Below are 26,640 nucleotides of genomic sequence, written 5' to 3'. Positions count from 1 at the left end.
TAAGAGAATATACAAACCAATTCCTCAACTTGACCATGTATGTGGAAAGCATCAGTGATGAGGCCAAGCTTCACAAGTTTATGTATGGTTTGGAGCCATCTTTGTCAGCTGATGTTATGGCGCAAAATCCTACTTCACTTTTCAAGGCTATTGAGCTTGCAGAGCGCTATGGAAGAAAGTATAGTAAAGAGTCTTCATTTCAGCCAAGTTATGGACAGCCAAGGACTGTTTTAAAGCAAGGACAAGTTGGTAACATTTATGGCAGCAATCATATGCCTAGTGGGAGCTTACAGATACCAACTTATTCTCCATTCAATGCTTCTAGGTCTCAAAGTAATTTCAGGACAGTAAACAGTTCAAAGGTTGAATTTAAGCAGGGTGACAACAAGCCTAAGTCCACTTCAGCTAATACAAATCCCAAATCAATTCCCATGGATCTTTACAAGGAAAGGAAGGACAAGGGCTTATGCTTCAAGTGTGGAGAAAAGTATACTCCTGATCACGCTTCAAAGTGTATACAAAAATGTCAAGCCAAAGCTTCAGAGTATGCTAGTTTTTGAGGACTTTGAAGATGACATAGATGAAGCTAATGCAATGGTAATCAATGCTGAAAATGAAGATTTTGAGGATGACGGTGGACAGGAGTACTTTTATGATCCAGCCGACTCTTTTCCTTTTGATCCAGGCGGAGATGTTCCGTTTGATCCTTGTGGATCTTGTGATGAGTCGCTTGCTGCCACTAATTGTTCTATCTCTATGGATGCTTGGACGGGATCTAAGAGCCCTAATACACTTCGTATGAAGGGAAGCATATGTGGAAAGCCAGTGTTCATCCTGATAGATAGTGGCAGTACTTACAGTTTTGTCAATAAGTCCATTATGGACAAGTTGAATTGTGTTCCCACAGACTTACAGCAGCCCATTAGAGTACAAGTGGCTAATGGTGAAGAGGAAATCAGCACATAGATTTGCCCACAGGTTTCTTTGTAGTTGGCTGAAAATTTTGAAGTCAAAGTAAACCTGATCACTTTGGAAATGGGGCCCATAGATATTGTACTTGGTTGTGATTGGTTGATGACATTAGGCAGGATCACTATGGATTTCTCACAGTTATATATGGAGTTTATCTCCAATGGACAGCTCATCCATTTACAGGGAATTCCTAGTAGATCTGATTTTCAGCTTATCACCATTCAACAACTCAAGAGAGAGTACAAGAAGCGCTCACAGATATTTGTTTTGCATTTGAATAAAGAAACACAGGATCGGCCCAATAATTCAGCAAACCATCCAGCCTTGACAGCTCTTCTTGAGGAGTATAGAGATTTGTTTGAAGTACCTACTTCATTGCCTCCTAAGAGAGCGGTGGATCACCCCATTGATTTGGAGCCCAACTCAAAGACAATCAATAAGCCACCTTACAGACTATCAAAATGTGAACGAGAGGAAGTAGCAAAGCAAATCAAAGAGCTTCTTGAAATGGGATTCATTGAACCAAGTTCTTCACCTTATGCATCTCCAGTCCTGTTAGTCAAAAAGAAAGATGGATCTTTCAGAATGTGCATTGACTACAGGGATCTTAATAAGATAACAGTGAAGAACATGTATCCTATACCCAGGATTGATGATTTGCTTGATGAACTTAAGGGGGCTCGATTTTTCACGAAGATTGATTTGAGATCAGGGTATCATCAGATTCGCATGAGAGAGGGTGATGAAGTCAAGACTGCTTTTAGGACTGATCGTGGGCTCTATCATTTCTTGGTGATGCCATTTGGGCTTATAAACGCTCCAGCTACCTTTCAAAGCCTGATGAATAAGATCTTGCAACCTTTCCTCTTTCAGTTTGTCTTGGTGTTCTTTGATGACATTTTGATCTATAGCAAGACTTTACAGGATCACTTGGCACATATGAGGAAGGTTTTTGATGTGTTGAGACATCATAGGCTTTTTGCTAAGGAGAAGAAGTGCTCTTTCATGCAGACTGAAGTGGAATACTTGGGGCATATAGTCAGTGAAAAAGGAATACAGGCTGATCCCAAGAAGATGCAATGCATAAGAGATTGGCCAACGCCTACTACTACTACCTCTCTTAGAGGATTTCTTGGTCTATCTTCATTCTATCCCCGATTTATAAAGCATTATGCGGCAATTGCAGCTCCTTTGACTGACAGGTTGAATAAAGAGGCTTTCTTTTGGGATGCTCTTGCAGATAGCAGCTTCAACCAGTTAAAGGAACTACTTACTTCTGCTCCTATCCTATTATGCCCGGATTTCTCCAAAGAGTTTACTATACAGTGTGATACTAGTGGCCGTGGCATTGGGGCTGTTTTGCTTCAAGAGCATGGAGTAATTGCATTTGAGAGCTGTAAGCTTACAGATAAGGAGATGGCCATGAATGTTTATGACCAGGAAATGTTGGCTATCCTGCATGCAATCAAGAAATGGCACCATTACTTATATGGCAGCCGATTCAGAGTACATAGTGATTATCGGGTACTCAAGTATTTTCTTACTCAGTCAAATCTCACTCCAAAGCAACGACGATGGGTAGCTACATTACAGAATTATGACTTTGACATCACTCATACAAGGGGCAAAGATAACATAGTGGTTGATTCTCTTTCTCGTATGTGGGCCTGCAAAGTGTCAGCCATGACAGAACTATATAGTAATTGGATTGAAGAACTACAGGAGGCCTATCTTTTAGATGAGGAATTCAGCCAAATCTTTTAGAAATTACAGCAAGGTCTTATGGAAGAAAACTCGCATTACCAGCTTAAAAATTGTCTTATTTGGTGGAAGGGCAAGATTGTTATTCCCTCTACTTCTTCTTTCAAGTGGAAAATTATGGAGGAGCTACATTCTTCGCCTTTAGCTGGACACATGGGAGTTTTCAAGACTTATGACAGGATCAGCAAGAGCTTTTATTGGAAAGGACTGTGGAAAGATGTCAAGGACTTCGTTATGAAGTGTTTGCCTTGTCAGCAAAATAAGGATAGCACCCATAAGCCAGGAGATTTGTTACAGCCATTGCCTATTCCTACGGGTAAATGGACTCATATTACTATGGACTTTATCACTGGCTTACCTACTACCAAGAAGGGGTGGAATAGTATTTATGTGGTGGTTGACAGACTCACTAAAGCAGCTCATTTTATCCCAACAAAAATTCAGTTTACTGCTTCTCAAGTGGCCAATCAGTTTATGGAGCATATTTTTAGACTACATGGATTACCGCAGGTGATTGTCCATGATAGGGACTCAAAGTTTATGAGTAACTTCTGGCAAGCGGTATTTACATCTATGGGCACTAAGTTAGCTCCATCTACGGCTTATCATCCCCAAACTGATGGATAGATAGAGAGAGTTAATAAATGGTTGGAGACTTATCTTCGCCATTTTTGTTATGATGTCCAAACCTCATGGGATTCTTGGTTACACTTGGCTGAGTTTGCTTACAACAATTCCACTCATGCGAGTATAGGAGTTTCACCCTTTGAGGCTTTGTATGGTTACAAGGTGCCCTTACCCACAGTCATCTTTAATGAAAAGATCAATCCTCATGGGAAGGAAGAGTTGGAAAGAATGCAGACCCTTCTTCAGCAAAGCAAAGTGAATCTAAGGAAGGCTCAAGATCAAATGAAGATGTATGCTGATGAGAAGAGGAGGCCCTTAGAGTTCCAAGAAGGAGAGTTGGTTTTGTTGAAAGTGCCCAAATCCAAGTACTCTACGTTGAAAGATAGATCCAGTAATAAGCTTGCCCACAGGTTTTATGGCTCTTACAGGATCCTTAAGCGGATTGGAGATTTGGCATACAAACTAGAGCTTCCCTCTTCTACAAAGATTCATAACGTCTTCCATGTTAGTCAGCTCAAGCCCTATTATGGTGATCCAGTGGACATAGTTGATGAGCTGCCACCTATTGATGAAGATGGTCTTGTTCAGTACATCCCAGAGGCTGTTATAGGTCAGCGCGAATAGAAGCTTCGATCACGTTCTATTGTGGAATATTTGATCAAATGGAGAGGTTTACCTTCTGAAGAGGCTTCTTGGAGACCTGATTCTATATTAGATGAGTATCCATACTTGAGGGAGACATTGGTGGCTGAAGCCCATTGCTTATGGAGCTAGTAATGATGCAGACTGGTTCAGGACAGCACGCTGTTTTAGAACAGATTTTATCGTACCTAATTTTCAGAATTAAGCTATCTACATGGGCTTAAAGTACTCTTCAAGAGCTTCGTTTTGATATGTGGTACATCTCATTTGGACACTTCTATCAAAAGTTATGGCAGATTTGGTCCAACAGGGACTGTTTATTCAGCAAGCTGTCTACTTTGTTCTGGGACTATTTGTTGAAGACTTTATGGCTCCATTTGCTTCTGAAGTACTTCAAATCATGTATATAGTTGGGCCTTACTTCCGTTCTTCAAATTCAGCTCTTGTAATGGTCATTCTTCATTCATTTCCCATTTGTAAAATTGTAAAACAGAGTAGTACTATGTTCTATCCATCTCCTCTCTAGTTGTTTCTAGGTTTGTTTTTGAGGACAAAAACTTTTGGGAAGGGATGGATTGTAAGAAGCTGGGAATAGCAAATAAGTGTTAATAATGTTGATATTATGCCATGTCACATTGACATTGGTATAAAAGGAGAGAAGATGTAATTTTTCACATCTTTTTGACACATTAATACAATTACAGACTTTCTCTCCCTTCTTGCTCACAGCTTCTATGGCTTCCCCTTCTTTCTTGTCTTTCTCTCTCTAAATCTAGTATTTCTCTCTCCTCATCACTCTTATTCTCTCTCTTCCTGCAGTGTTTCTCTCTCCTCTGCAGTCTTCTCTCTCCTCTTTCTCTCTCCCTAGTTCTCTCTCTGACACGGATATTCTCTCAATCTCAGCTTCCATGGACGGGTTTTCTTCTTCTTTGATTCCTTTAGTGGTGATATTGGAAGTTTTTGCCCTTCCCATTGCTGCACGACCGCGGCCACGGACAGCCCTGGCTTGGCCATTGAATTTTCCTTGACGACGATCTTTTCCCAGTTTGGGACATTGTCTTTTGAAGTGTCTAGATTCATTGTAGTGAAAACATCGCAGGCTTTGGTCACTTCTTTGAGTGGGGACAAAGTCACTAATTGCATTTGCCCTCGGCTTCTTCTGTTGGCCTTGACTTTGTCCTTGCACCCTTTTAAATTGAGCTTTTAACATCCTTGGATTCTGGCCTTTGTGAGACTAGGGTCTATTATTCTTGGACTTCGGCTGGACTTCTTGGGCAATAGGTTCTGCTCTTATCAATGCATCTTGTAAATCCGAAGGACGTATTGATTTCAATCGGGTGTTCATTGGTGGGTTCAACCCATCATAGAACTTCGAGACTTGTTGGAGAATACTCATTGTCGGGGCGTATTTTAGCAAGGAGACAAATTTCGAGTAGTACGCCTCCAGAGACAGGCCCAACTGTTTCAACTTAAAGAACTCATTCATCTTCTGAGTTCTATATGCAGGTGGCATGTACCTTCCCTGCATTGCTTCCTTTAGCTTATCCCAAGTTATTGTGCTTTCCGTGACTACTTGGTCTTTATACCATTGCTTTCACCTGAGCCTAGCTTTGCCGGTGAGCTTGAGCTTAGCAATCATGGCCTAGTTTGTGGGTGTTGTTCCTGCTACACTGAAGTAATCTTCCATGGATTCAATCCATATCTCGGCATCGGCTTCAACAGTCTTTCCTTTTCCGTTAAATTTTGGTGGTTTAATTTGTTTGAGAAGAAACTTCTTCTTTTGTGCCTTTGTCGGGCTTAGTGTGAGAACAAGATTCTGGTTCTGCATTTGGGGTATTTGATTTTCAATTTAAACCTCCGTGTTAGGATTGCCTTTACGCATCTCTTTATAACTTATCTCAATGTGCAGATTATTTTTCATCAATACTATGCAACAAATCAAATAAACATAAAATTCTTATTTATCCATAAAGAAGCATAACCCTCAAGTACAATTATTTGGGGATAGATAGAGGTTGGATGGGATGGTTTTCTTTCAAGAGATACATCAACGCCAGGTTAATAATTCCCTATTGGATTCGGCTATAGGGACAGAATAGTAATATGGATTTGGGAAATGGATTCTCAAGAAGCGGTAAGTCATGGGAAGTTCAAGGAAAATGAATGGAAGAATGGTAAAAGGAATCACCGTTTTTGATAGCCATGACATTCGTTTTGCCCCATTACTTTAATTTTATCTGCTAGCAAGACTTTGACTACCTCCTCATAGATGTAGCGAGTCTATTTTATGTGTAGGATCGAGTTGATACATGCCTCATGAAAGATAAATAACTTGATGATCTTCAAGTCCTCCAACCATTTTAGCCTCTTCAAATTGTTTTGAAAATAGACGAGTCGGGTGGTATCTATGTAGCAGTAGTCCGCGCTCCAAGTCCAACGCTTTTCCGCACACAGCGGTGAAGGGTTGTAGAGTCGATCCAAGATCCTCATCATGTCGGATCGACACGATATAAAATATGAGGAACCTGCTCCATGCCTCGTAGGTCTTGAAGCGGCAACAATTCACAAGTGAGTAAAAGAAAAAAAAATGTTTCCTAGTGAAAACATCACTTCACTCTTTCCGATTCATTCCTATCTTGATTGTTTTATTTGTTGCTTGGCTTTGATACCAATTGTAACGTGCTCGCCTATCATCTATCCAAGCCGGTTCTTAGCAGTCCATCGAGAGACGAATCTAAACGATGCTGCCCGGCACTCCCATGGAATGTTACGGGGTTTGCTATCTAGGGCTTCTCGAGTCCCGACTCGCAACGGAACGTTCGTGGCCGAACCCACTGGGATCGACTTGAATTTGGGTTTCTAATGGCCAAGGTCTCCTGACAGCATCCTAGTATTGGGTCCTTGACATCCTACTTTACGCAGAGATACCCAAGCCGAAGCTGACCCATGCCCGTACTTGGTTCAAAGAGACTAGGAAACGAGAGGGATGTGTCGGTTAATCTCTTTGCCCGTAGGGCATAGTCCCATTATGGCCCCCTAAAACGGTATGAATCGGGGTTCTACCCTAATAATTTCTCAGGGTCAAACATCTATAAAACCTTGTGAGAAGCCTCCTAGTTTTCTGGGACCATCCTGTCGAAGGGCACACGCTTTGGGGGTTCCGCCCACCCGCTTCCCTCAATAGACGTTCTTTAGTTATCTAATTAGCTCCTATGGCATTTATGTGTGACATTTAAAATCGGCTTCCTTAATTAAGCCTTTTAGGGAATAGAGTTCGTTCGTATAAGTTATGGCACTGACACGAAAACAGTTCAGACAGGCTCCTTGGAAGTAAACTTTATATTAGCATTTTAACTGAGATACAAGGCTTGTCCAAAAAGGATGATTCCCGCAATCCGTGACGATGCGTCATATTTTATCTAAGTTTCCGCCCTTGCACTAGTAACAGGGCCTGGAGAATCCATCTCGAGTAGCATAGATTGTTTGAGTAGAATCCGGAGGCTGGGAATTTACAGCCAGAGCCCCCCTGGCATCCAAGCGCCATTCTACGTTCAAACTAATCCTTGGAGAGATCTCTCGTGGCGGGTTCGGTCCATGTTCTCGTCATGGTTATTTAGAACCCCCTTGGATAGGGTTGGTGGCCAGTTGGGGGTGGTTTGGGGCGCCCTTCATGAATTTAACCTGATTTATTATTCAAATTTCTTTTATGAGCTTGGTTATAAAATCCTTTCACAGACGGAGTTTCTAAATTTACAAGCATAAACAACAATGAAGGCGAGTGCTCAGGACATCTGCTGAGGCGGAGTTTCTATTTTTGAACACTTAATGTTCATCCTTTTTGGGTTTTTCTTTCCTTGGTGTCAACTGCCATTGATATTCTGAGGAGTAGGGAATACCCTTGTTTCAACCCTCATGCTTATGCGATAGTAGCAAGCAATTACGCCATTGGGTTTATATCCAACAGTTCTCGGATGGTAGTTGTCCTAATTTGCTAACCTTTAGTCTTGGGTTCTTGTCTTGAGATCACCGGTCTCTAGATGATTCAACTAGGATTTCAATTTGGTCATTTGGTAACCATTCCCCTCCTTAGAACTTCATCGATGTTTCCAGGTTTACCCTAGGGTTTCATTCCTCAAGATTTCATAATAGAAACTTTTATTCATTCCTCCCGCAAGCCAAGAGTAAACTAAGCCCTTTGCAATCCTTTAGTAGTTGCGAGCATCGAATGTCACATGGCGAATGGTCGTTCTTTCTTGCGGATACGACATTCAAGTTTTCTTGTATTGACATCAAGTTGTGTCATGGTTCAAAATGATACCTCTAAGGGTATTATTGGACTTATCACGGCTAGTTGCTAGGATAGAGACCTATGAGTGTGTTTACTTGATTCTAAGTCAACCCATGATCGTAACAATAATTTGGCTTATTTACAATCAACCCTAGATAAGACAAATTAAACCCTAGCCTTACTTATCATATAGGGTTTCATTTATTGAACTGCCTCTTGCAGTTAAGTTTAACAATTTACATGCACCTCTTAAATCTATCTATTAGGATGATTCTCTATCATGTAGTGCAACTGAAACTATCCACGATGCCACACAATTCTAGATGCAAGTCTTTCCTGAGTTGATGATACAATGCGGAGCTTCGATTTTTGAAAATTCATTTGAATGAATTTATGCAAGAATCATAAGTTGTGACTTATGTTTACTTATGTTTTTAAGTGTGAGGTACACAAATTCATCGTGCCTAACGTAAATGCAAGCTAATTCTCTTTAAAGGATTATAGGATATAATTGTCTTACATGGTCTTGTATATATTGGTAGTCTAAGATGCACTTGCAAAAATTTGTGCCTAATAATCAATTTAGTATTGCAACAACCCATAAATGCTTAATCAATTCGTGGCCTATCATGACCACCATGAACTTGATTCTTACGCATCTACCTTTCCGAATATACAAATCACATGATAAAAAAGTATGACTACTTTCTACGATAACTATGCTTTATCATTCCGCTCACAGGACAAGACACCGCAGCAGTACCTAGTTTTGGAGTGACGAATTGGCATTTATACCCGATAACCCATTTGTGTTAGTAGTGGCATATTTGCCCGATTCTCCTTCCGTGGTTGTGGCCTTTTCGGTTACTTGGGAGAGTTTGCGCTTCGGGGCCATTTCGGAGCTTGGAATGCGGGCCTTCGCTTTACTCAATGTACTCCTTTGTGTGGGAATTTCCCATGCTTTGCTTTGATTCCAACAACCTTTTGCCTAGTTGAGGGGTAGTTGATGGAGAAGCCGCGGGAATAGCGAGGAAGAGAAGGTACTTGTAGCTTCTTTCAAGAGAGGGAGGAAATGAATTTTCCTTGAGGCCTCCTCTCTCTCTCTCTCTCTCCCCCCCCCCAGTAATTTGTGGATGCATCCCCGCAGTCTTCTTTGCAGCTTTTCTTTCTCGAACCAGCCCCCCCTGTGAGCTTCACATTTCTGTCATGCTACAGAATTGCTATTCCGGTAGTCATACATCCAGGGCTTTCTTGGTTGACATTACAGCTGCCCTAAGTCGCTGGTTGCAGTAGTGCCGCTCATGTAGACATGTTGACTCGAGAACACATGCATTTTCTACCTTTGCTAGGAAATTCAGGCTATGGTGTGGATGAAATTCGGAGAACAGATTGCATTCTCGAGTCTGGATCTAGCTACTTATTTTAGGTGTACACAGACAGCACCATCCCTAACAGATAGTCCAAGGAGCCGATCTCTGCAGATTCATCTGCTGTTCTTAGTTTGATAAACTCGCCTCAAGTGGGAGAGGATTGCATAGCTAACAGAAGATTTTATCAGATCAGACAAGCACACTAGGTGTGTCTGCGTGAAGCTTTTTTCAGAGCTGAGGGGGACACTAGGTGTGTCTGTGTCTTTCAGAGACATAGCTTATTATGTGTTTTTGCCATCCTTGTAATTGTCCTGCATCATCACAGCAGAGACAGAGGTGCTGGGTGTGGCCACCATTTCAGCAGCGCATTGTCTGAAAGCAGTAAAGAAGCTGCGAACCAGGAAACATGACTACGGTTGGAGATACTAATGAGCGCATTTCTCGGAGTGGACGATCTATCACACGCAGCAAAGCCAACTCGACAACCACAGGTTCACCTCTCTCTACTGGCATGTTGGAGCAGCCATGTGTTGGAGAAATCTCACAGGATGAGATATGGAATTTTTTGGCGACACTTAAAGCATCAATCAATGCACAGAATCAAGAAATCACACTCTTGGCTCTCAAGTGTCAAGCGTTGGAAAGCAAGAATACACAGTTGGAACAGATTGTGGAGGAACAGGCCAAGAGAATCACAAACTTGGAAACGAGTATGGCGACACGCACATGCATGGAAACACCAAAAACATGGGCCGAAGTAGTAGCACATACTCCCCCAAATGGAGACATGCCTGTACTTCATGCAGAGGGTGGTGATGCAGTGGTAGATGATGTGGATGCACGTGAACGTAAAGAAAGAGAAAAGCAGGCCCAAAACCTGGTTATTTGGTGATTGCGTGAAATAGATGATGAGACTGCATTCTCTTACTACGGAAGTCACAGAGTTTTTTGGTAAGCATTTTACCATGGCAGATGTACCTGTCTTTGGTGCTCGACGTATGGGCAAGAAGAAAGACGATGGGAAGGCAAGAGCCATTGTATGCACTCTATTGGATGCACGTAAGAGAACTATACTTTTAGACAATAGTCAAGTATACCTCAAGGGAACAGATTTTTATGTAAATGAGGATCGCACCCCCATGCAACAGGAGGAACGTCGGAAGCAATACAATAAGTGAAAGAAATCTAGTGATAACATTTCAAAGGATGCATAGGGATGCGCGACCCATGGGAGCTGTACGCTTGTGAAGGTGTTGTTTTGGAATTGCAGAGGGTTTCATTGGCATAAAGGTGAAAGCATTAATGCTATGGTTAGTGATGCTGACATTGTGTTCCTTGCCGAGACATGGGAGCGGGAGACATGTAGAAATCCGGATATCCCAGAGTACATAATTCATAGTGCATATCAGCCACATGCAGGAAAAAGAGGGCAAGGAGGAGTTGCATGCATATACAAATGTCATATGGAAGGAATGATTGATATATGTAAAGTAGATCGACATAAGCGTTATTTATGGATTATGCTCAAGCACACTACACCGATATACATTGCGGGATGTTACATTCCACATAAGGAGTCCCCCTTCTATGCATGACATGAAGTGGATTCGCAAGAACCTTTTGAAGATTTGAGTATGGATGCATGCACATATATGCAACAAGGACATGTGATGGTCTTAGGTGACTTAAATGCACGAATTGGACATATGCAATTTCAGGCCATAGCGTGTGATGATCTAGACAAGGAAGAGGTTGTGGATGTAGATGCATGTTGGTGTAGACAGTCTAAGGATACAGACATTAACGCTCATGGACGTGCTTTGAGGGATATGGTTAATGGTTTGTACATGGCGATATTGAATGGTATGAATTGTTTTCCCGATACTGAAGGATACACATGCTACTTAGCTAGTGGAGGTTCCAGTGTGGTAGACTATGCAATGGTACGCATGAATGATTTATGCATGATTAGAGAGTTCTGGTTAGGTGAAAAACATCCAGAATTGGATCATATAGCTTTGGGCTTGACACTTGATATTTGCCACCAGGTAGGATATGCTGGGGACACAATAGGTACTCGTGCATTCGGTATTGATGTAGACAAGAAACAAGCATATGGTGGTCACCTGGATAGTCTTATGAGCAATCTTACTAGGAGCACATGGGCTGATTTGAGAGATGCAATGTTAAATACGGCTATAGAGGTTTTTGGAAAACCAAAGAGCAGTCACAAAAATGTCAAAGGATTGCCATGTAAGAAATGGTTTGATGATGAATGTAAGGCTGCACGTAGAAAGCTGAAAATCCTCCCTAAGGGACAAGAACGAAGTGAGGCGGAAAAACGATATAATGCTCTCACGCGTAAAAAGCGACGACGATATATAGTGGTGAAAGAAAGTGAAGATGCTAGGGAGTTTGAGAAATGTCCAAGGCAAGCATGGAGAAAATTGCAAACCAAACGGTCAAGTATTATGTGGGATTTTACAGATGTTGACATGCTATCGTATATTACAAAACTTTACATGCATAAAGGGGTACAACCCATCAAATGTGATGTACATACGCAGCCATTTAGTGCTCTGTTCACTTTAGAAACATTGGAGGCAGCCCTCAACAAGATGGCTAATGGAAAAGCATGTGATACTTTGTAGTTGAATGCGGAGATGTTGAAATGGGTAACAAAGGAGACGAGTCTGTCTATGTTGCATATGATACATCATGCTTTTGCATATGGTTTTCCCCAAGAATGGCAAGAGAATTGGATACAACTGTTGTATAAGGGAGGAGATCCCAATTTGCTCACAAACTACTGCACGATTATGGTTAGTTCAGCCATGGCAAAGCTATGGAGCTCTATCTTGGAAATGCAATTGAGTAAATGGATAGAAAGTAATAACAAATGAGCTTATGGACAAGCATGTTTTCGCCCTGGTCATAATATCATAGACCATTTGGTTACTTTACGTGTGCTTATGGATGAGAGTCGGCTTGAGGGAGCAACCTTGTATTGCTGTTTTGTGGATTTTAAGAAGGCTTTAACACCGTACAAGGGGTTGGCTTATGGCAACGAATGCAAGAATTAGGGGTTCCAAATGATCTATGCATGGGAATTTACAGGATATATCAATGAGTGGTGTGCCATCTTAGGGGTTGCAACACAAGTATTTGAGAGTAATATGGGAGTCAAACAAGGTTGCCCGCTCTCCCCTACATTATTTGGTTTATGCATTGATAAGCTAGAGGAAATACTTCTCATGACTATGAATGAAGAGGAAGCCAAAAGCCCGCATATTGGTATGTTTGCTATCTTGCTCTTGCTTTATGCAGATGATGTGGTCTTCTTTACATATACTGGGGAACATATGCAGCAGTTCATGGGGATTCTTGAACGGTTTTGTCAAGATAGTGGTTTGACGGTGAATGTAACAAAACCAAAGCTAATGGCTGTGCGCACTAAGCAATAAAAAGACCCCATCAAAAGTACACTATGCTGGATAGTTTATAGAAATAGTATCTACTTTCAAATACTTGGGGATTGATATACCTGCAGACCACAGATGGCATACATGTGTGGAGCAGCGATAAGCGACAGGGAAAAGCAAGTATTATCACTTTGAAAACGACTGTAGCCGTACAGATACTAAATGCTGGAAAATACGTTGTATGATTTTTGATGCATATGTTCTACAGACGGTATTATATGGAGTGGAAGTGTGCAGAGGGAGTATCTCCTCATTTGCATGGAACAACATTGAGAAGCTGTAGAAAGTTTTTATTTGTAGACATTTGGGCATCAAAAGCACCACGCCATATGTACTTAATGCTTTTGGAAACTGGCCATTCACCAATTGAGATACATGCTATGATCCGAGTACTGAGATATGCCACCCGAGTACGTCAAATGGATGACAGTAGGCTCCCCAAATGGGCATGGGATGCTAGCACACGCCTACAGAAAACATGGAAAAGTAAAGTGCTTTCAACAGGATGGGTGCTGGATATGTGAAAATGGTTTAAAGTGTGGGGAATGGATAGATATCTAGATATGGCATCCGAAGATATATGTATGGACACATTTCAATCAGACCTCTATGAGCGTACCAAGCAAAACATCAAATCAAGGGAGCAAATGGCAAACTTGCTTATTACAGTATGCATATCTATCCTTCATGTTGGGAATCCTACATGCAGGCAGAGGCACATGCACAGCCATACATAGCCAATCCGCTCTCAGTGGTATTTAGACGGAGTATTGCACGACTTCGAACTCGATCACACACTTTATTGATCGAGACAGGTGCATGGAGTGGACAGGCAAGAGAGACGAGGTTATGCAAGCTGTGTGGACTACAGAGTGTAGAATCAGAGGAGTACATGATTATGACATGCCCAGCATATGCACACATACGGGTTGACTTTGATATCCCTTTATAGGGGCCACTTCACCAGTTTTTGACCACTACTCCTATATCAAAATTAGGGGCTCTCATCACCCGCATGTTACGCTTTCGAGAGAACCACGGTGCATAAATCGTTCTTTAACCGTAGCTACCCTTTCCTACCACGGGAGAGGAGAATCATTGTATATGTGGAAAGGTCCTATGGGTCATAATTTGGCCTTCCGTGAACGATAATAAACTACTCTACTCTACTCTCTCTCTCTCTCTCTCTCTCTCTCTCTCTCTCGCTCTGAGATTCCCTTTCCCTCTCGAAGGAGGGAGAGGTTATCTTACTAGGAGACTTTAATGCCAGGACAGACTTCCATCAGATGTCTTTCTTTGATGCATTTGAGGAGATGCTACAGGAGCAGGATGTGTCAGAGCTACAGTTGGAGAGGACTTCTCAAGATATGGGGGAAGTCACCTAATATGGGAGATACCTTGTGGAGATAGGCACAACACATAGGTTGGCCATTCTCAATGGCTTGGCTAGATACCCCCTATCCAGTGCCTTCACATGTTATCCTCATCGACACGATGCCAGCATAGTAGACTATGTTCTTGCCCCACCGACGATGATATCTCACATCCAGGACCTCTCAGTATCCCCATGCCTTCTCGGAGTTGCAGTGGATCATGCCTATCTATCATTCACCATCGACCTCCAATTCACTGACACGCAGACCCATCATGCAGCTCATCGACACCCGAGATACCTCTTTTCCAGGGAGACAGAGGATACCTATGAGGCGAAGATCCTTAGATTGTTACATGATGCAGACCTTGACGTTCCACTAGGTGGTTTGGAGAGGATGTGCTCACAGGTGTAATTCCAAGAACCCCGCACGAAGCTATGGCTTTTCGATATACTGGTCACATCCACACTACTTTATGGAGTATAGATATGGGGGGGCTCTTACGGTCCACGAGAATATTACATCAAAACACACTTAATTAATGAAAAACCCTAAAAAGGGGAGCTGTCCGAGAGAGTTTCAGTGGCCTCCCAAAATCCTAATTTTTGGGGTGCCCTTCTGCATCTATAAATAGACATGCTACCCCCATTCCGCCGCTATCCTTGTTTGCGGGTTACATTAGCCCCCATTCCGCCGCTATCCTTGTTTGTTGTTGGTGCCTAGTTTCCAGCTTGCAGCCCGCCTCCACCTGCTGTCCAGCCAGCATTGACTGCAGCCACATTATCCTCAGCCTGTCCATTGTTGTAAGCGACAGCTCCCAACTACTGGCGACTGCTTCAGACTGTCTCAGACTACTATTCCAGCCTGCCGCCCATCATCGCCTGGGTCAACCAGCCTGTGTTTACAGCATTGCAGGTCCTGACACTCTCCGACACACCTTCTCTAGCTGTCGCCTTGCTGTTTACAGCACCTCTGCACAGTTTCCAACTTCCGATCGGTGGTACACTGCTGCATTTTTCAGTTTCCAGCCTCGAAACTACTGCATTTTGGTGAGTAGCTTGCTGCCATTCACTATTCAGCACTCTTACAGCTCCGACTAGTGGTTTCAGCACTCGGGATCCATCTCCGGTGGACGTCTTTCCAACATTACTCTGCCCTTGAGCATACTATATACTCTTACATTCATTTATAGCATTCATTCACTTTAGAGTTATGTTCTCTCTCTTTCTTCTTGTGTTTGTTATTTAGTTTCTGTGTTTAAGTTTTGAGTTTTACGTTTAGGGTTTGAGTTTTTGAATTTTGCATTCAGGGTTTGAGTTTTGCCCTTTGTGTCTACGTCTGTCTCTTTGTGTTTCTGCTTGGTCATACACTCTGTGTGTCCTTAGTGCAAACCCTAGCAGTTTTCTTCACATAGGGTGTCCATTGTCCAAGATTATATGGTAAAGTGTGCATTTTTGTTTTGTGAATTTATTAGTTGCTGTAAATAGTGCTTAATCAGGTTATTTACCACGCTATCTGAGGAGGAAGGCTGGTTACAACACGACTATCTTGTGTTTGGTATGTGGATTCCATTTCTTGAGCACATCTTTGAGTTCTCCTTTCCGATGTTCTTGTGTTTTCTCTTTTCTTTCTCTTTTGTGTTGTGTTCAGCAATTTATTTCAGCATTCTTTCATGCTTCCATTGTTGCAACCACTTCTGACGGTTAGCAAGAATTAGGGTTTACCAGTTGTCGTGGGATGCATGCCAGCAAATCTTCCTCATGTGTGAAGGATCGTTGCTGCAAATCTGCAAATTAATAACAGATTTGAAGAGATTTGGTTATTTACAACAAGGTGACCTACAAGCACCTGTTGAAGACTCAATTTGGCTTGCCGGGCATTCAGAAATAGGGGGCAATTGAGGATAAATGATGTTGATCCCTATTCTAGGTTGGAAATTGATGCTGGTCTATGTTTAGGCTTGGAAATTAGAGATTTCTCCCTCCTCCTCATTCTTTCTCATCTTGGTCAGATGTAAGTTGCATTTGGCATTGGAACTTGAAGATTCAAGCTTGAATTTGAATCTAATTTGTTGCTGGTTGGGGATTTGCCAATCTCAGTTTGAAATGAAGAAGGCTTAAGGTTTGCATGATTGCTTTGGGATGTGTGCATGCATGCCTCAATGATTAGGGGGTTGCCGATGTGGATTCAATAAGTCGATAGTAGATTGGGTGAGATCGTGGAGGTCTATGGGTGGACTGGTTTGTATGTAACTGGAACAAGATCTTGTTCGGGCTTCGAATCAAAGGGCAAATTGAATTTTTTGTGATTGTTGGTTATAGAGAACAATGGGATATTTCAAATGTTGTAGGAGAATTGGCTTAGTTAATAAAGGAAGTGGGGACATGAGAGTGTATCAAGATTTGATGTTACTCGGGGATTCGAGTCAAAACTCAGATGTATAACAAAATTTTGGAATTAGTGTAAAGAAATACCACAAGGGGTGCCAAATGTTTTGTGGCTATCAAGTGTCGGCTTGCCTCAATTTCTTGAGGTAAATCTAGCACAAAGTGACAAAGTGTTTAATTTTTGAAGCTATCAGTTATTTGATGATTTTATTGCTTGCTGTAAATTGCTGTAAGTCGGTGTATTTTAAGATTCCACTGTCCTTGTGCAAAGCTGCTTTCGCTGGCCATTCGCCATCCTTGAATGAAAAGATGAACTTTTAAGACAAATCACAGTTTAAGTTGTACGAGCATCAAATTGATATGAATCATTGAGCCAATACATCTTGGCACCAACACACACACACACACACACACACACACACACACACACATAAGCGCTATGTTACATTTCCTCCTCCTCGCAATCTTTTTGTCCTCACAATGTTGCTTGAAGTACTAGTCCTATAGCTTCTCTTCACAAGCTGCAATTATTTTTGTCAATCTTTGAAATACTCTTCTAGCATTAATTTAGAATCTTAATAAGAGTAAATTTTAAGTTTCAAATGAAACCTTTTGTAAGTATTCTTTGGTCATTGCCCGATCATGTGAAAAATGATTTGTTTTGGTTAAAATATCTTTTCTTGTTCATCTACTTCAAGTGGATTCTCTATTATAGATTGCAGTGGTGGATGCATGAAAAGATGAATGTGAAAAGCACTATGAATTTTACAATGCTTAGAAAGTTATCACATATAACAAATATCATTAATCTTTTCACTTCAAATGGCCCATAATTTCTTGCTGCTAACCCATGATGGCTTGTTAGAGTCTCTTAGGTGAGCTTTGCTAAATTTCAGTCACACCCAATCTCATTTATGGAAAATAGAGTGTCTTTTATGCTTATCTGTCGCTTTCTTTTGTTTCTCTTGAGATCTTTGAATAGCTGATCGAGCTTGGGAAAAAGTTATATCCATAGCATGTAACTCTTTGGCATGAAATATCTTCTACTTTGTTCTAAGAATAGGTAGTAAGAGCGCTTTGGAATATACGACCTCGAAGGGTGCTTTACTTGTAGAAGCATGAGGGAAAATACATTTCCCATTGTTAATTGGCTTCATGGCAATGGCACTTTAGTATATCTAGGGTTGTGAGATTGGCTATCTCACTTTGAGTATCCATTCGAGGATGATAAGAGGAAGAAAAAGGAAGCTTCATACCCAACTTTTTAGAGAGATCTTGTCAAAAGAGTAGCTCGTGGATCTCTATCACCCACGGCGAATTATGGTAACCCATAATGCTTGAAGATTTGTTGAATGAATATTCTAGTCATTTGTTGAGACTAATAGTTTCTTGATTGGAATGAAATAATTTTTCTTGCTAAATGTGTCAATGATAATCGATTCGCCAGCATTGTTGTTTGCTGATTTTGGCAAGCAAAACATGAAATCCATAGCTATGCTTTCCAAAGGTTGACTCGGAATCGGTAATGGCTATAGGAGCCATGCATGCTTTTGGCGACCAAACTTTATCTTTGGCAAGCTAGGCATTCTTCCACGAATCACTTAATATCTCTTTGAAGGCTTCGCTAGAAGAAATACATCTCAAGCGCTTGGGTCTGGCCAAGTTACTGTAGTGAGCCATTTAGGGAGCAACATGATATTCTTTCATTACTTTAGGCCTGAAACTTTTGTGACAACTTATTCTCCATCAAGAGAAATTCTTTCACCAAGCTATAAACTTTCCTGAGTGATTTTAAAATCTTCATCATTAGCATACATGTCCCTCCCTCCTAGTAGTGAAATCTGAGAAATGAATTATGGGTGCTGCATGAATCTGAGGCCTTCTTGACAGTGCATCAGCTACCTCTTTTACTTCCTTGGAATATGCAATATCTGAAAATTGAATTGTGTTAAATAGTTGGCCTATCGAATATGCTTTTAAGAAAATTTTGGTTGATTCTCTCTGATTTATCGGTGGGGATTGGTTGAGTGGCCACAACAATCTTTCTAAACATACTTTTGGCTGAGAAAATGTCTCACTGTCATGGTTGGTTTTGATGAGAAAATTTCCACCTAAAAGATATTGCCTCCAATCTTTTAGAGCTTGAATGAGGGTCATCAACTTCTTTTTATATGTTGTAGCATTCTTCTCTGCATTTTGCAAGCTGCTTGCCCAACCATATTGCTAGCTTCTATGGCTCACATACTCAGCATACCAATTGTTGTAAAAGCCCTTGATGCAACTGGCTACCTGCCTACAACCTCAGCCCTTCAAGTAGGGGAGGGCACACACATTATACTCGGACATCTTTCCCATATATATTCCTTGTACTGTCCAAATATTGGTGCACTCCCTGTTTTCACTCTGGCATGTATTACCGAATCCTACTTCTAATATGCAACAGCGAACTTCTAGCAGAATACACAGCATGGACTCCACAAAGGTAATCCAGTATATGGGTGGACAGGGATGGCAACCAGGGGTACATCACCTGCAACGTAGGTTTCATTTATTAGTTCTCACTAATACTTGAATCTGTTTGGTTTTGCAGGTACCAGATCTCTCCTTTGCCACTATCTTGGTGTGCTATTTGGATTTTCTTTCTTTGTATACTGCTGAATATTTTAATGAAAGAAATGTTTATACCTTTGCACCTTCTTTCCATTGGCTATCACTCTAAATGTTAAGTACGTTGCTGGTTTTAATTATGTGATAAAATGGAGGCATGATATTCTTTCCATTGTTTAATCAAATGGATGAAGCTGTATTACACGTTCTACTTTCGATTTGTTAAATGCCTTTTGGTAATACACACACACACACACACATGTGCGCGTGCGCACACATGCCATGCACATTCATTTTCTCTCCGTCTGTCAACCTGAAACAGTGCATTGTTCACCGTTTCTTTACTATCTCTCAATCTGAAATATAGTCCATTGTTCATGTTTTCCTTACTACTGTAATGTGGTCTTTAAAGCGATCCATTTGAAGTGTCTTTGGGTACTGGTATTTAGCTGAAAATAATGATGTATTCCTAATTTTATCTATCTTTGGAATACCTCGTTCCTTCCCTGTTCCGGAATGCAGCCTCCGTGTTCCTATGCCATTTCCCACTCCCTGTTTCATGTTCCAGTGGCTACACTTTAAAGGTTATTCTCCATACACCATCTTGGATTGTTCAAAAACCTTATTTAGCCAATACCCTTCTTGCTCATGCAGTAGGGACCCAGGGTCTTGTGCCTTTCCGTTGAGCGATTTCCTTCCTAACGTTGCCCTTATATCTGTGATTTGCTGTCCAACACTCAGTGAAAGTATTTTTTGGAGTTTTCTCAAGAGATTCAAGGTGAAGGCTGAAGAATTTTATAAAGCTTAAATGAGTCATACACTATCTGGGTTGTCAAATCCAAGGTGAGGAAGATGAGAATTCATTCTCATTAATCCTAAAGATTAAAAATAAGAAACTGTCTTGGAGTTGTGACGATCAAATTTTATTGAAAAAGCATAATAAGATCTTACATTGTTGTCGTTACACTTTTCATGCCCGATATCCATGTGATCAAGAGTAGATTCACGTTATTGGAGGTCCTGCCTGAAGTTTAATACAACCCTTCATTAGTGGTAGAAGGCCCAAACACGTTGCAAATTGACAAACATAAAATATAAATAATGTGTATACATGTGCCTGACCTTAGATACCCTAAGTCATGCATTTACTGACTTGGCAAAAGAATGAAATATACAAGTTGTTCTTATACTTTACAGCTGTATCCAATGTATATGATTTGCATACAACTTTGCATGTGCAGTTAAATATGTGAGTTCTTTATAGTTCCAAATAGTGTTGTTGTAAAGGCATCTCTCTTACAGATGTAGGTGTGTTGTAGGTGATGTGGTTTTGAAAGATTTGCAGCTTAAAGCTGAAGCGCTGAATGCATTGAAGCTTCCAGTAGTTGTGAAGGCTGGGTTCCTTGGTTCTGTCAAACTGAAGGTAAGTAAAAAGTGTATCTCTTTGCCAAATTGCAGGAAAAAAATTAGTTCAGCATATGGTACAGCATTATGCTCATATCTGTAGCTGTTCCATAATGATAATCTGGTTAATCCATTGAAGAAATTAAGGGAGAAATTCATGGGCGTGGTTGCTGTATTTGGATTGTTCTGGTCCCTCCAGGTCTTCTCTTCTGTTGTAAGGGCTTTTAGCATCGGTTTGCTTGTTCCATCTGCTCGTGCCCCACTTTTTCTTTATGCTGCTTTACTTGGTCTTGTTGTGGAAGTTGGGAGAAAGTAGTTCTCCCAACTTTTTCTTTATGCTGCTTTACTTGGTCTTGCTGCGGAAGTTGGGAGAAAGTAGTTCTCTCACTGGAGCAGATTGGGAGAAAGAAGTTCTCTCACTGGAGCAGATTGATGTGCAATAATATTACTTCTTTTAAGTATTTGCTCTTCAACTCAATTGCATTATCATAACTGTATGAGATGTAGGAGGTTTCGTCCAGATTTGTGATAACTGCATGATGTCATGATGGTAGGTGTTTCCATTCAGAATCTTGTAGCTTCATAATAAGAAGCTTGCTTCTTAAAGACTAGGATTGACAAGTCACAAACAACCATTTTATGGTATGGGAATATTCAATTTAGTGTCATGAACCATCTTAACAGCATCCTTCCAGACGAAGTGCTCGATTGAAAGAAGTGGACTTACTTTATTACATGAAGTCATTTTATGATGTGCCATGTTTGCACTATGCCATTGTCTTCAGAAGCCTCTTTCCCACTTAGCAGCATCTTTACTGTGTGAAGGGAAAATTTGTTTGAGATTGCATGGTTTTAAATCACACAAGCACCTTTTTTTTAATCCCATCTAGTGTAAGGAAGTTTTGTCTTATTCCAGCTCTATATGTTGGTTTACTAGTACTCTGATTGTCTTGCATAAGTCTGGTTCTTAGGTTCCTTGGAATCGCCTTGGCAAAGAATCTGTGGAAGTTTTACTGGATCGCATTTTCATACTTGCTGAACCTATCCAAGATGAACGGGGTTCCAAGGTATACAAGCTACTTATGGTTTTGATGTTACTGTTTTATTTCTGATATTTGTAGCATCCAAGTTGTCTTCCTTCTAGTTTTCTGAAATAATCATACTCGGATCACAAGCACTAGTTCATAGTATTCTGAGCATTGACATGATATTTTAATTGCACCCGATAAAAGTCTTTGCAGACATTCTTTTACTTGCTCATCTTTGATAGTCAATGATCTTACAACCTTTTTGACAAGGTTCTGGCTTATTTCATCACCTGCATTTGTCTCTCTTCTGGATGCTTCAGGGAGGAACTTGAAAAGCCTGCTGTACCTGCATCTTTTAATACGCATAAAGATTTGGAATTATGTTTATATCTAATGCGCACCTTCTAGGTTCATTTGGTAAAGTCAGGGTTGCACTTTCCCCCCATTAAAACTTCTGGAAGCTTCAGGGAGGAACTTAAAAGCCTGCTGTACCTGCATCTTTTAATACCCATGAAGATTTAGAATTATCTGTTTATATCTAATGTGTGCTGGTAAAGTCAGGGTTGCACTCTCCCCTCACTAAAACTGCAGCTGTCCTAGACTATGTTTCTTTCCTTCAAATGTGAGGATATGGAAACCACCAAGCCTTTAAGTCTCAGAAGATATTACTGGAAGTTGAAACCCTTTATTGTTGCCTTCTCTGTAGAAGTATCTTTGACCTAGGTAATTAGACTTTCCATCATCCAAATCCACCAGAGCAGGATTGCACTGGCCAAGGTTCACAATCACATCTAGTGATTGCAGTTGTCCAAATAATTGCAAATCTAAGAATTTCTAAGCTGAGACATCATCACCCATTAGAGAATCCTTTGTATGTTGTTGCTTCTCCTGTAGAAGTACCTTTGACCTTGTTAATTACTCTCGCAATCATCCAAATCCACAGAGTGGGCATAGGATAGCACTGCCGCAGTTTACAATCACCTCTGGTGATTGCATTGTCCAAAGAATTGTGAATCTAAGAAGTTCTAAGTGGAGATACCATCACTGACATGCCCTAGAGAAGCCTCTGTATTGACCAATGATTCACCCTTTGCATTGTTGGCCTAGATGCACTTGATGGAAATGGGGGCTTGACACAACCATCATTTGGTTCTCCCTACCAGGAGTAAGCACACGCTTTGGAGAACTCTCAACAACTTTTATGCTTGCCAAAGATCAAAACCCAATTGCTATGTGTGAACATACAAATTGTCCTAGTGAGCTAGCACCACTGCTACTACTTATGTCCCAAGAAAGGGGATATGTATGTATAAACACTGCTACTAGCAGTATGGCCAGTATACGTGTTATTAATCCCCAAATTATATGTTTTGATATAGTTTGTGCACTTTTTTATGATGCATCCCCAGCCTCTCTCCCTCCTAATTGTTCTCTTCTCTTTTTTCTCATTGTCCTTTCTTTTGCTAGTGCAGATAGAGAAGGCAGGAAGTAGAGTACACTCATTAGCAGGACTATGGGATGATGATAGCAATTGTTACACAGCAAGAACACTTGATGATATCTGATTGGAGGATGTGAACAACTCCATCCTGGCCAAAGCAGCCCAGGATAAGGTAGAGATTGCCAAAGCAGCCCTGGATAAAGGAGATATTACCAGGGCAAGTCCATCCTGCCTAAGGGAGAGATTGCTAGGGCAAGTCCACCCTGATGAAAGTATCCCAAGATAGGTGGTAAATGCATGTGCATGCGGTGAATCCTTCACAAGCTCTATTGATAGGATAGTTAAGTTATAGTAGTAACAAAGGAAGTATGAAATGCAGGAATTGGATGGTTCTAAGCCCAAAGGTTATGTTTGGGGATATTGCTGAAAAAGAGGGTCTTTACAACCTCTAAATGAAGAACCATGATCCTTAGGGAGGAACTACTTCCTAGAACCCCCTAGATCATGTTATTAGGCTTGTCAAGTTCAATACTTGCTCTCACATCTTTTACAAAGAAAGTTTCATTGAACATTGACCTTGTTAGTGGAGTTGCTTACTCCTTTCAAGGAGCATCACCTCTCCCTAGAGTCAAATCAAGACTAGGGAGCACATCTGATGACTTTTTCCCCTAGAAAGGTCTAAAACAGCACAGGTAAGATTGCATGTGATGATTGTTTGCTTGGGTTAAGATCTAATAAATATTTTTCAATATGTGGAAGCCCATAAACATGATGTTCCAGGAGACTGTTTTATGTGAGTGTTTTCAATATGTTTTCTCAGTATCAGTGGTGTGATGACAATTTTCCACTTTGTTCAGGATCAGGTCGCTGAATTTGTTTGCTTTGTGCTTTTTGTATCAAAATAAGATGATCATTTTAGACTCACGAAGTTTCCATTGCCTTGTAAGGGTAAGACTGTTAGATTTGCAGAGAAAGGCCCTTTGCATTATTAGTGTGGTTGTATTTCCCCCCCCTTTCCAGGCAAATGAATCTCAATCAGGCAGATACACAATACAAAATTTTGATTCCCAATACATTAAAATGAAAGTGTTAGTGTTGCCTAAATGATAAATCGGTATTTGGAGAAATTGATAGTAGATCATATTAGATGTTTGAAGCAATTTTTTTTTTGTGGATACTCTGATGCTGGATCACTCTAACTTCAAAGCATTGATATTTGTCCAGGGAATTGATAAAGAAAGGCTTGTGGAAGCAAAAAGGCGTCGACTTGAGGTTTGCTTTTCTTGACATCATTTTGGTGCAGTTTTTCATTTTAGTTAGGTTGCTCATCAGTACTTGTGTCAAATATCCTTATTGAAGAAGATAAGAAAGCCTTGTAAAAATTGTGAAAAAGTCACTTAACACTGCATCATTAATTTTGCAGGAGGCAGAGGTTGCAATGCTTGAGGCAAAGAACAAGAAGGCAGCTAAAGCAGAAAGTGTACGTGTTTAAATTTTTTTATTTTAGATGATCAATTTCATGCAAGGTTTTTTAGAAAGCTCAATCAACTTGGGTACAACGGGTTCCTTTTTGCAAATACATTAGTAAAGCTTACCAGAGGTTCTTAACTTCCAAATACATTGATAAACCATAACTTTTAAGTAAAGGGACATGGCTCATTTGTTGTGAATGCTGAAGTTTTTCATTCTTTCATTTGGGGCCTCTTGATATGTTCTTTCAGGCTCTAACTTTATTCTTGCAGAAGCACATGAATAAGCTGGATATCTAAAAATTGCAGATGAGTGGTGTGCATGTGCTGGTTAGGGGGGTATAGGTTGTTGATGTTGAGCAGCAAGCTTGCGCAAGGTTTTTAACATGAACCCTGGATATATGTTGCAATTAGAGGGCAACTCCAGCTCATAGCTTGTACCACTTAGGTTCTTTATAATACAGGAGGCTCCTCCTTGTATGGAGCTAAATTGGGTAAAAACTCCTAGTTTTGTATTCAATTGTTGCTTTTGTATGTTGAAATGGCACCATTTACCCTTTTGGACGATCCACTGCTGATGCTTATCAACCTACTTTTGGTGCTGCTGTGCCTCCTGGATATTCTTCTGAACTAGCTTCAGCAACTCCTTTATGTTCATGATTAGGTGGTCCACCACATAGCTCTGTGTAGAAGTCTCCAGTGCTTTGAAAGGTATTTCCTGGGCACCCATATACTATCTCAAAGGGCAGTCACTTGGCAGAAGTGTGAGCTGTATCATTGATCACATGCTCGAAGAATGGTGTTATGTAATGATCCTCATCATAGCAGTGTGGTGTGATAATACTTATGGTTTCACAGGGATTTTCCTTATTGCCATTTGTTCGAGGATGCAAAGTTGTGGAAAATGCTTAATTAGACCTTTAAAACTCCACTAGTGAAGTTCGAATCTCTATCACACATAATTGTCTTGGGCAATCCATGGTGCCTGAAGATCTTTTTGATGTAGAGCATTGCAACTTCCACTGCATTCACATTGAACTTGCATGAGTAAGCCTTGCTTGCTTGCTAACTCTGTCCACCACAGTGATAATAGCTTTATTTTGGGACTTTTTGCTCTTGGGAATCCACTAAACTCAAGTTTTATTTCCCCGGAGTAGTCACATTTATTTTAAAAACTCCCCGACAATAATCAACACCATAAACCACTCCCATGTGCAGTCAAAAAGTCAAGACACAATGAAGCCCCACATAACTTGCATAAATACCATAAATTTCAAGACTAAATCCTCAGACGCATAAGAGAGAGACCACAAGGTGACTCAAATCACAAGAATAAGAGGAGAGGGCTTCCTAAATAGAAGGGAGATCAGCACCTTCTCTCACTTAGGGATTCCTCACATAGTGTGGCATTATAGTTTGCATGACTGGTTGTTCCATTGGCCCTATGCTTGACATCTTCTGCTGAGCAAATAGACAAGATGATGGCATTTTGGTACTTAATGTACTCAGAATGTATGTTTCTGCAAGTATATAAATGAATGACTGTGGCCACACTCCCTTCTTTTATAGAAGCAAAATAAAGGAGTTGCCCTACCACAAAATAGATTGGCCAATAACCAAATAAACATAAAGAGGCCGCCTATAAATTTGGGTGTGCGTGTCCATGAACCTGTGATAGAACAACTTCCAACACACACTCTCAAACCGTAGGTAAACAAGCAAAGAACAACAATTGTGAGGATGCACCATGGATACTTCAACAATGTGTAGTTTGCTAGAGTGCCTCTGT

The 26,640-nt window shown here is 40.8% G+C and overlaps 1 protein-coding gene across 3 annotated transcripts in view; it reads left to right on the top strand.

Annotated features, from left to right (window-relative positions):
* LOC148025458 (calcium-dependent lipid-binding family protein) overlaps positions 1-26,640 on the top strand; it is a 222,825-nt gene that overhangs the window by 13,709 nt on the left and 182,476 nt on the right. For all 3 annotated transcript variants that reach the window (XM_087692591.1, XM_087692590.1, XM_087692592.1), the window contains exons 5-8: positions 20,829-20,932; positions 21,885-21,980; positions 24,607-24,654; positions 24,806-24,862. In XM_087692591.1, coding sequence (XP_087548717.1) covers positions 20,829-20,932; positions 21,885-21,980; positions 24,607-24,654; positions 24,806-24,862 — 305 coding nt within the window. The remainder of the gene's footprint in view (positions 1-20,828; positions 20,933-21,884; positions 21,981-24,606; positions 24,655-24,805; positions 24,863-26,640) is intronic.

The sequence above is a fragment of the Lygodium microphyllum genome, chromosome 14, assembly GCF_053477565.2.
Source record: "Lygodium microphyllum isolate KBCC chromosome 14, Lygodium_microphyllum_v1.1.10, whole genome shotgun sequence".
Taxonomy (NCBI): domain Eukaryota; kingdom Viridiplantae; phylum Streptophyta; class Polypodiopsida; order Schizaeales; family Lygodiaceae; genus Lygodium; species Lygodium microphyllum.
The sequence above is the reverse complement of the archived record's forward strand: the minus strand, read 5'-3'. Positions and strand labels throughout refer to the sequence as shown.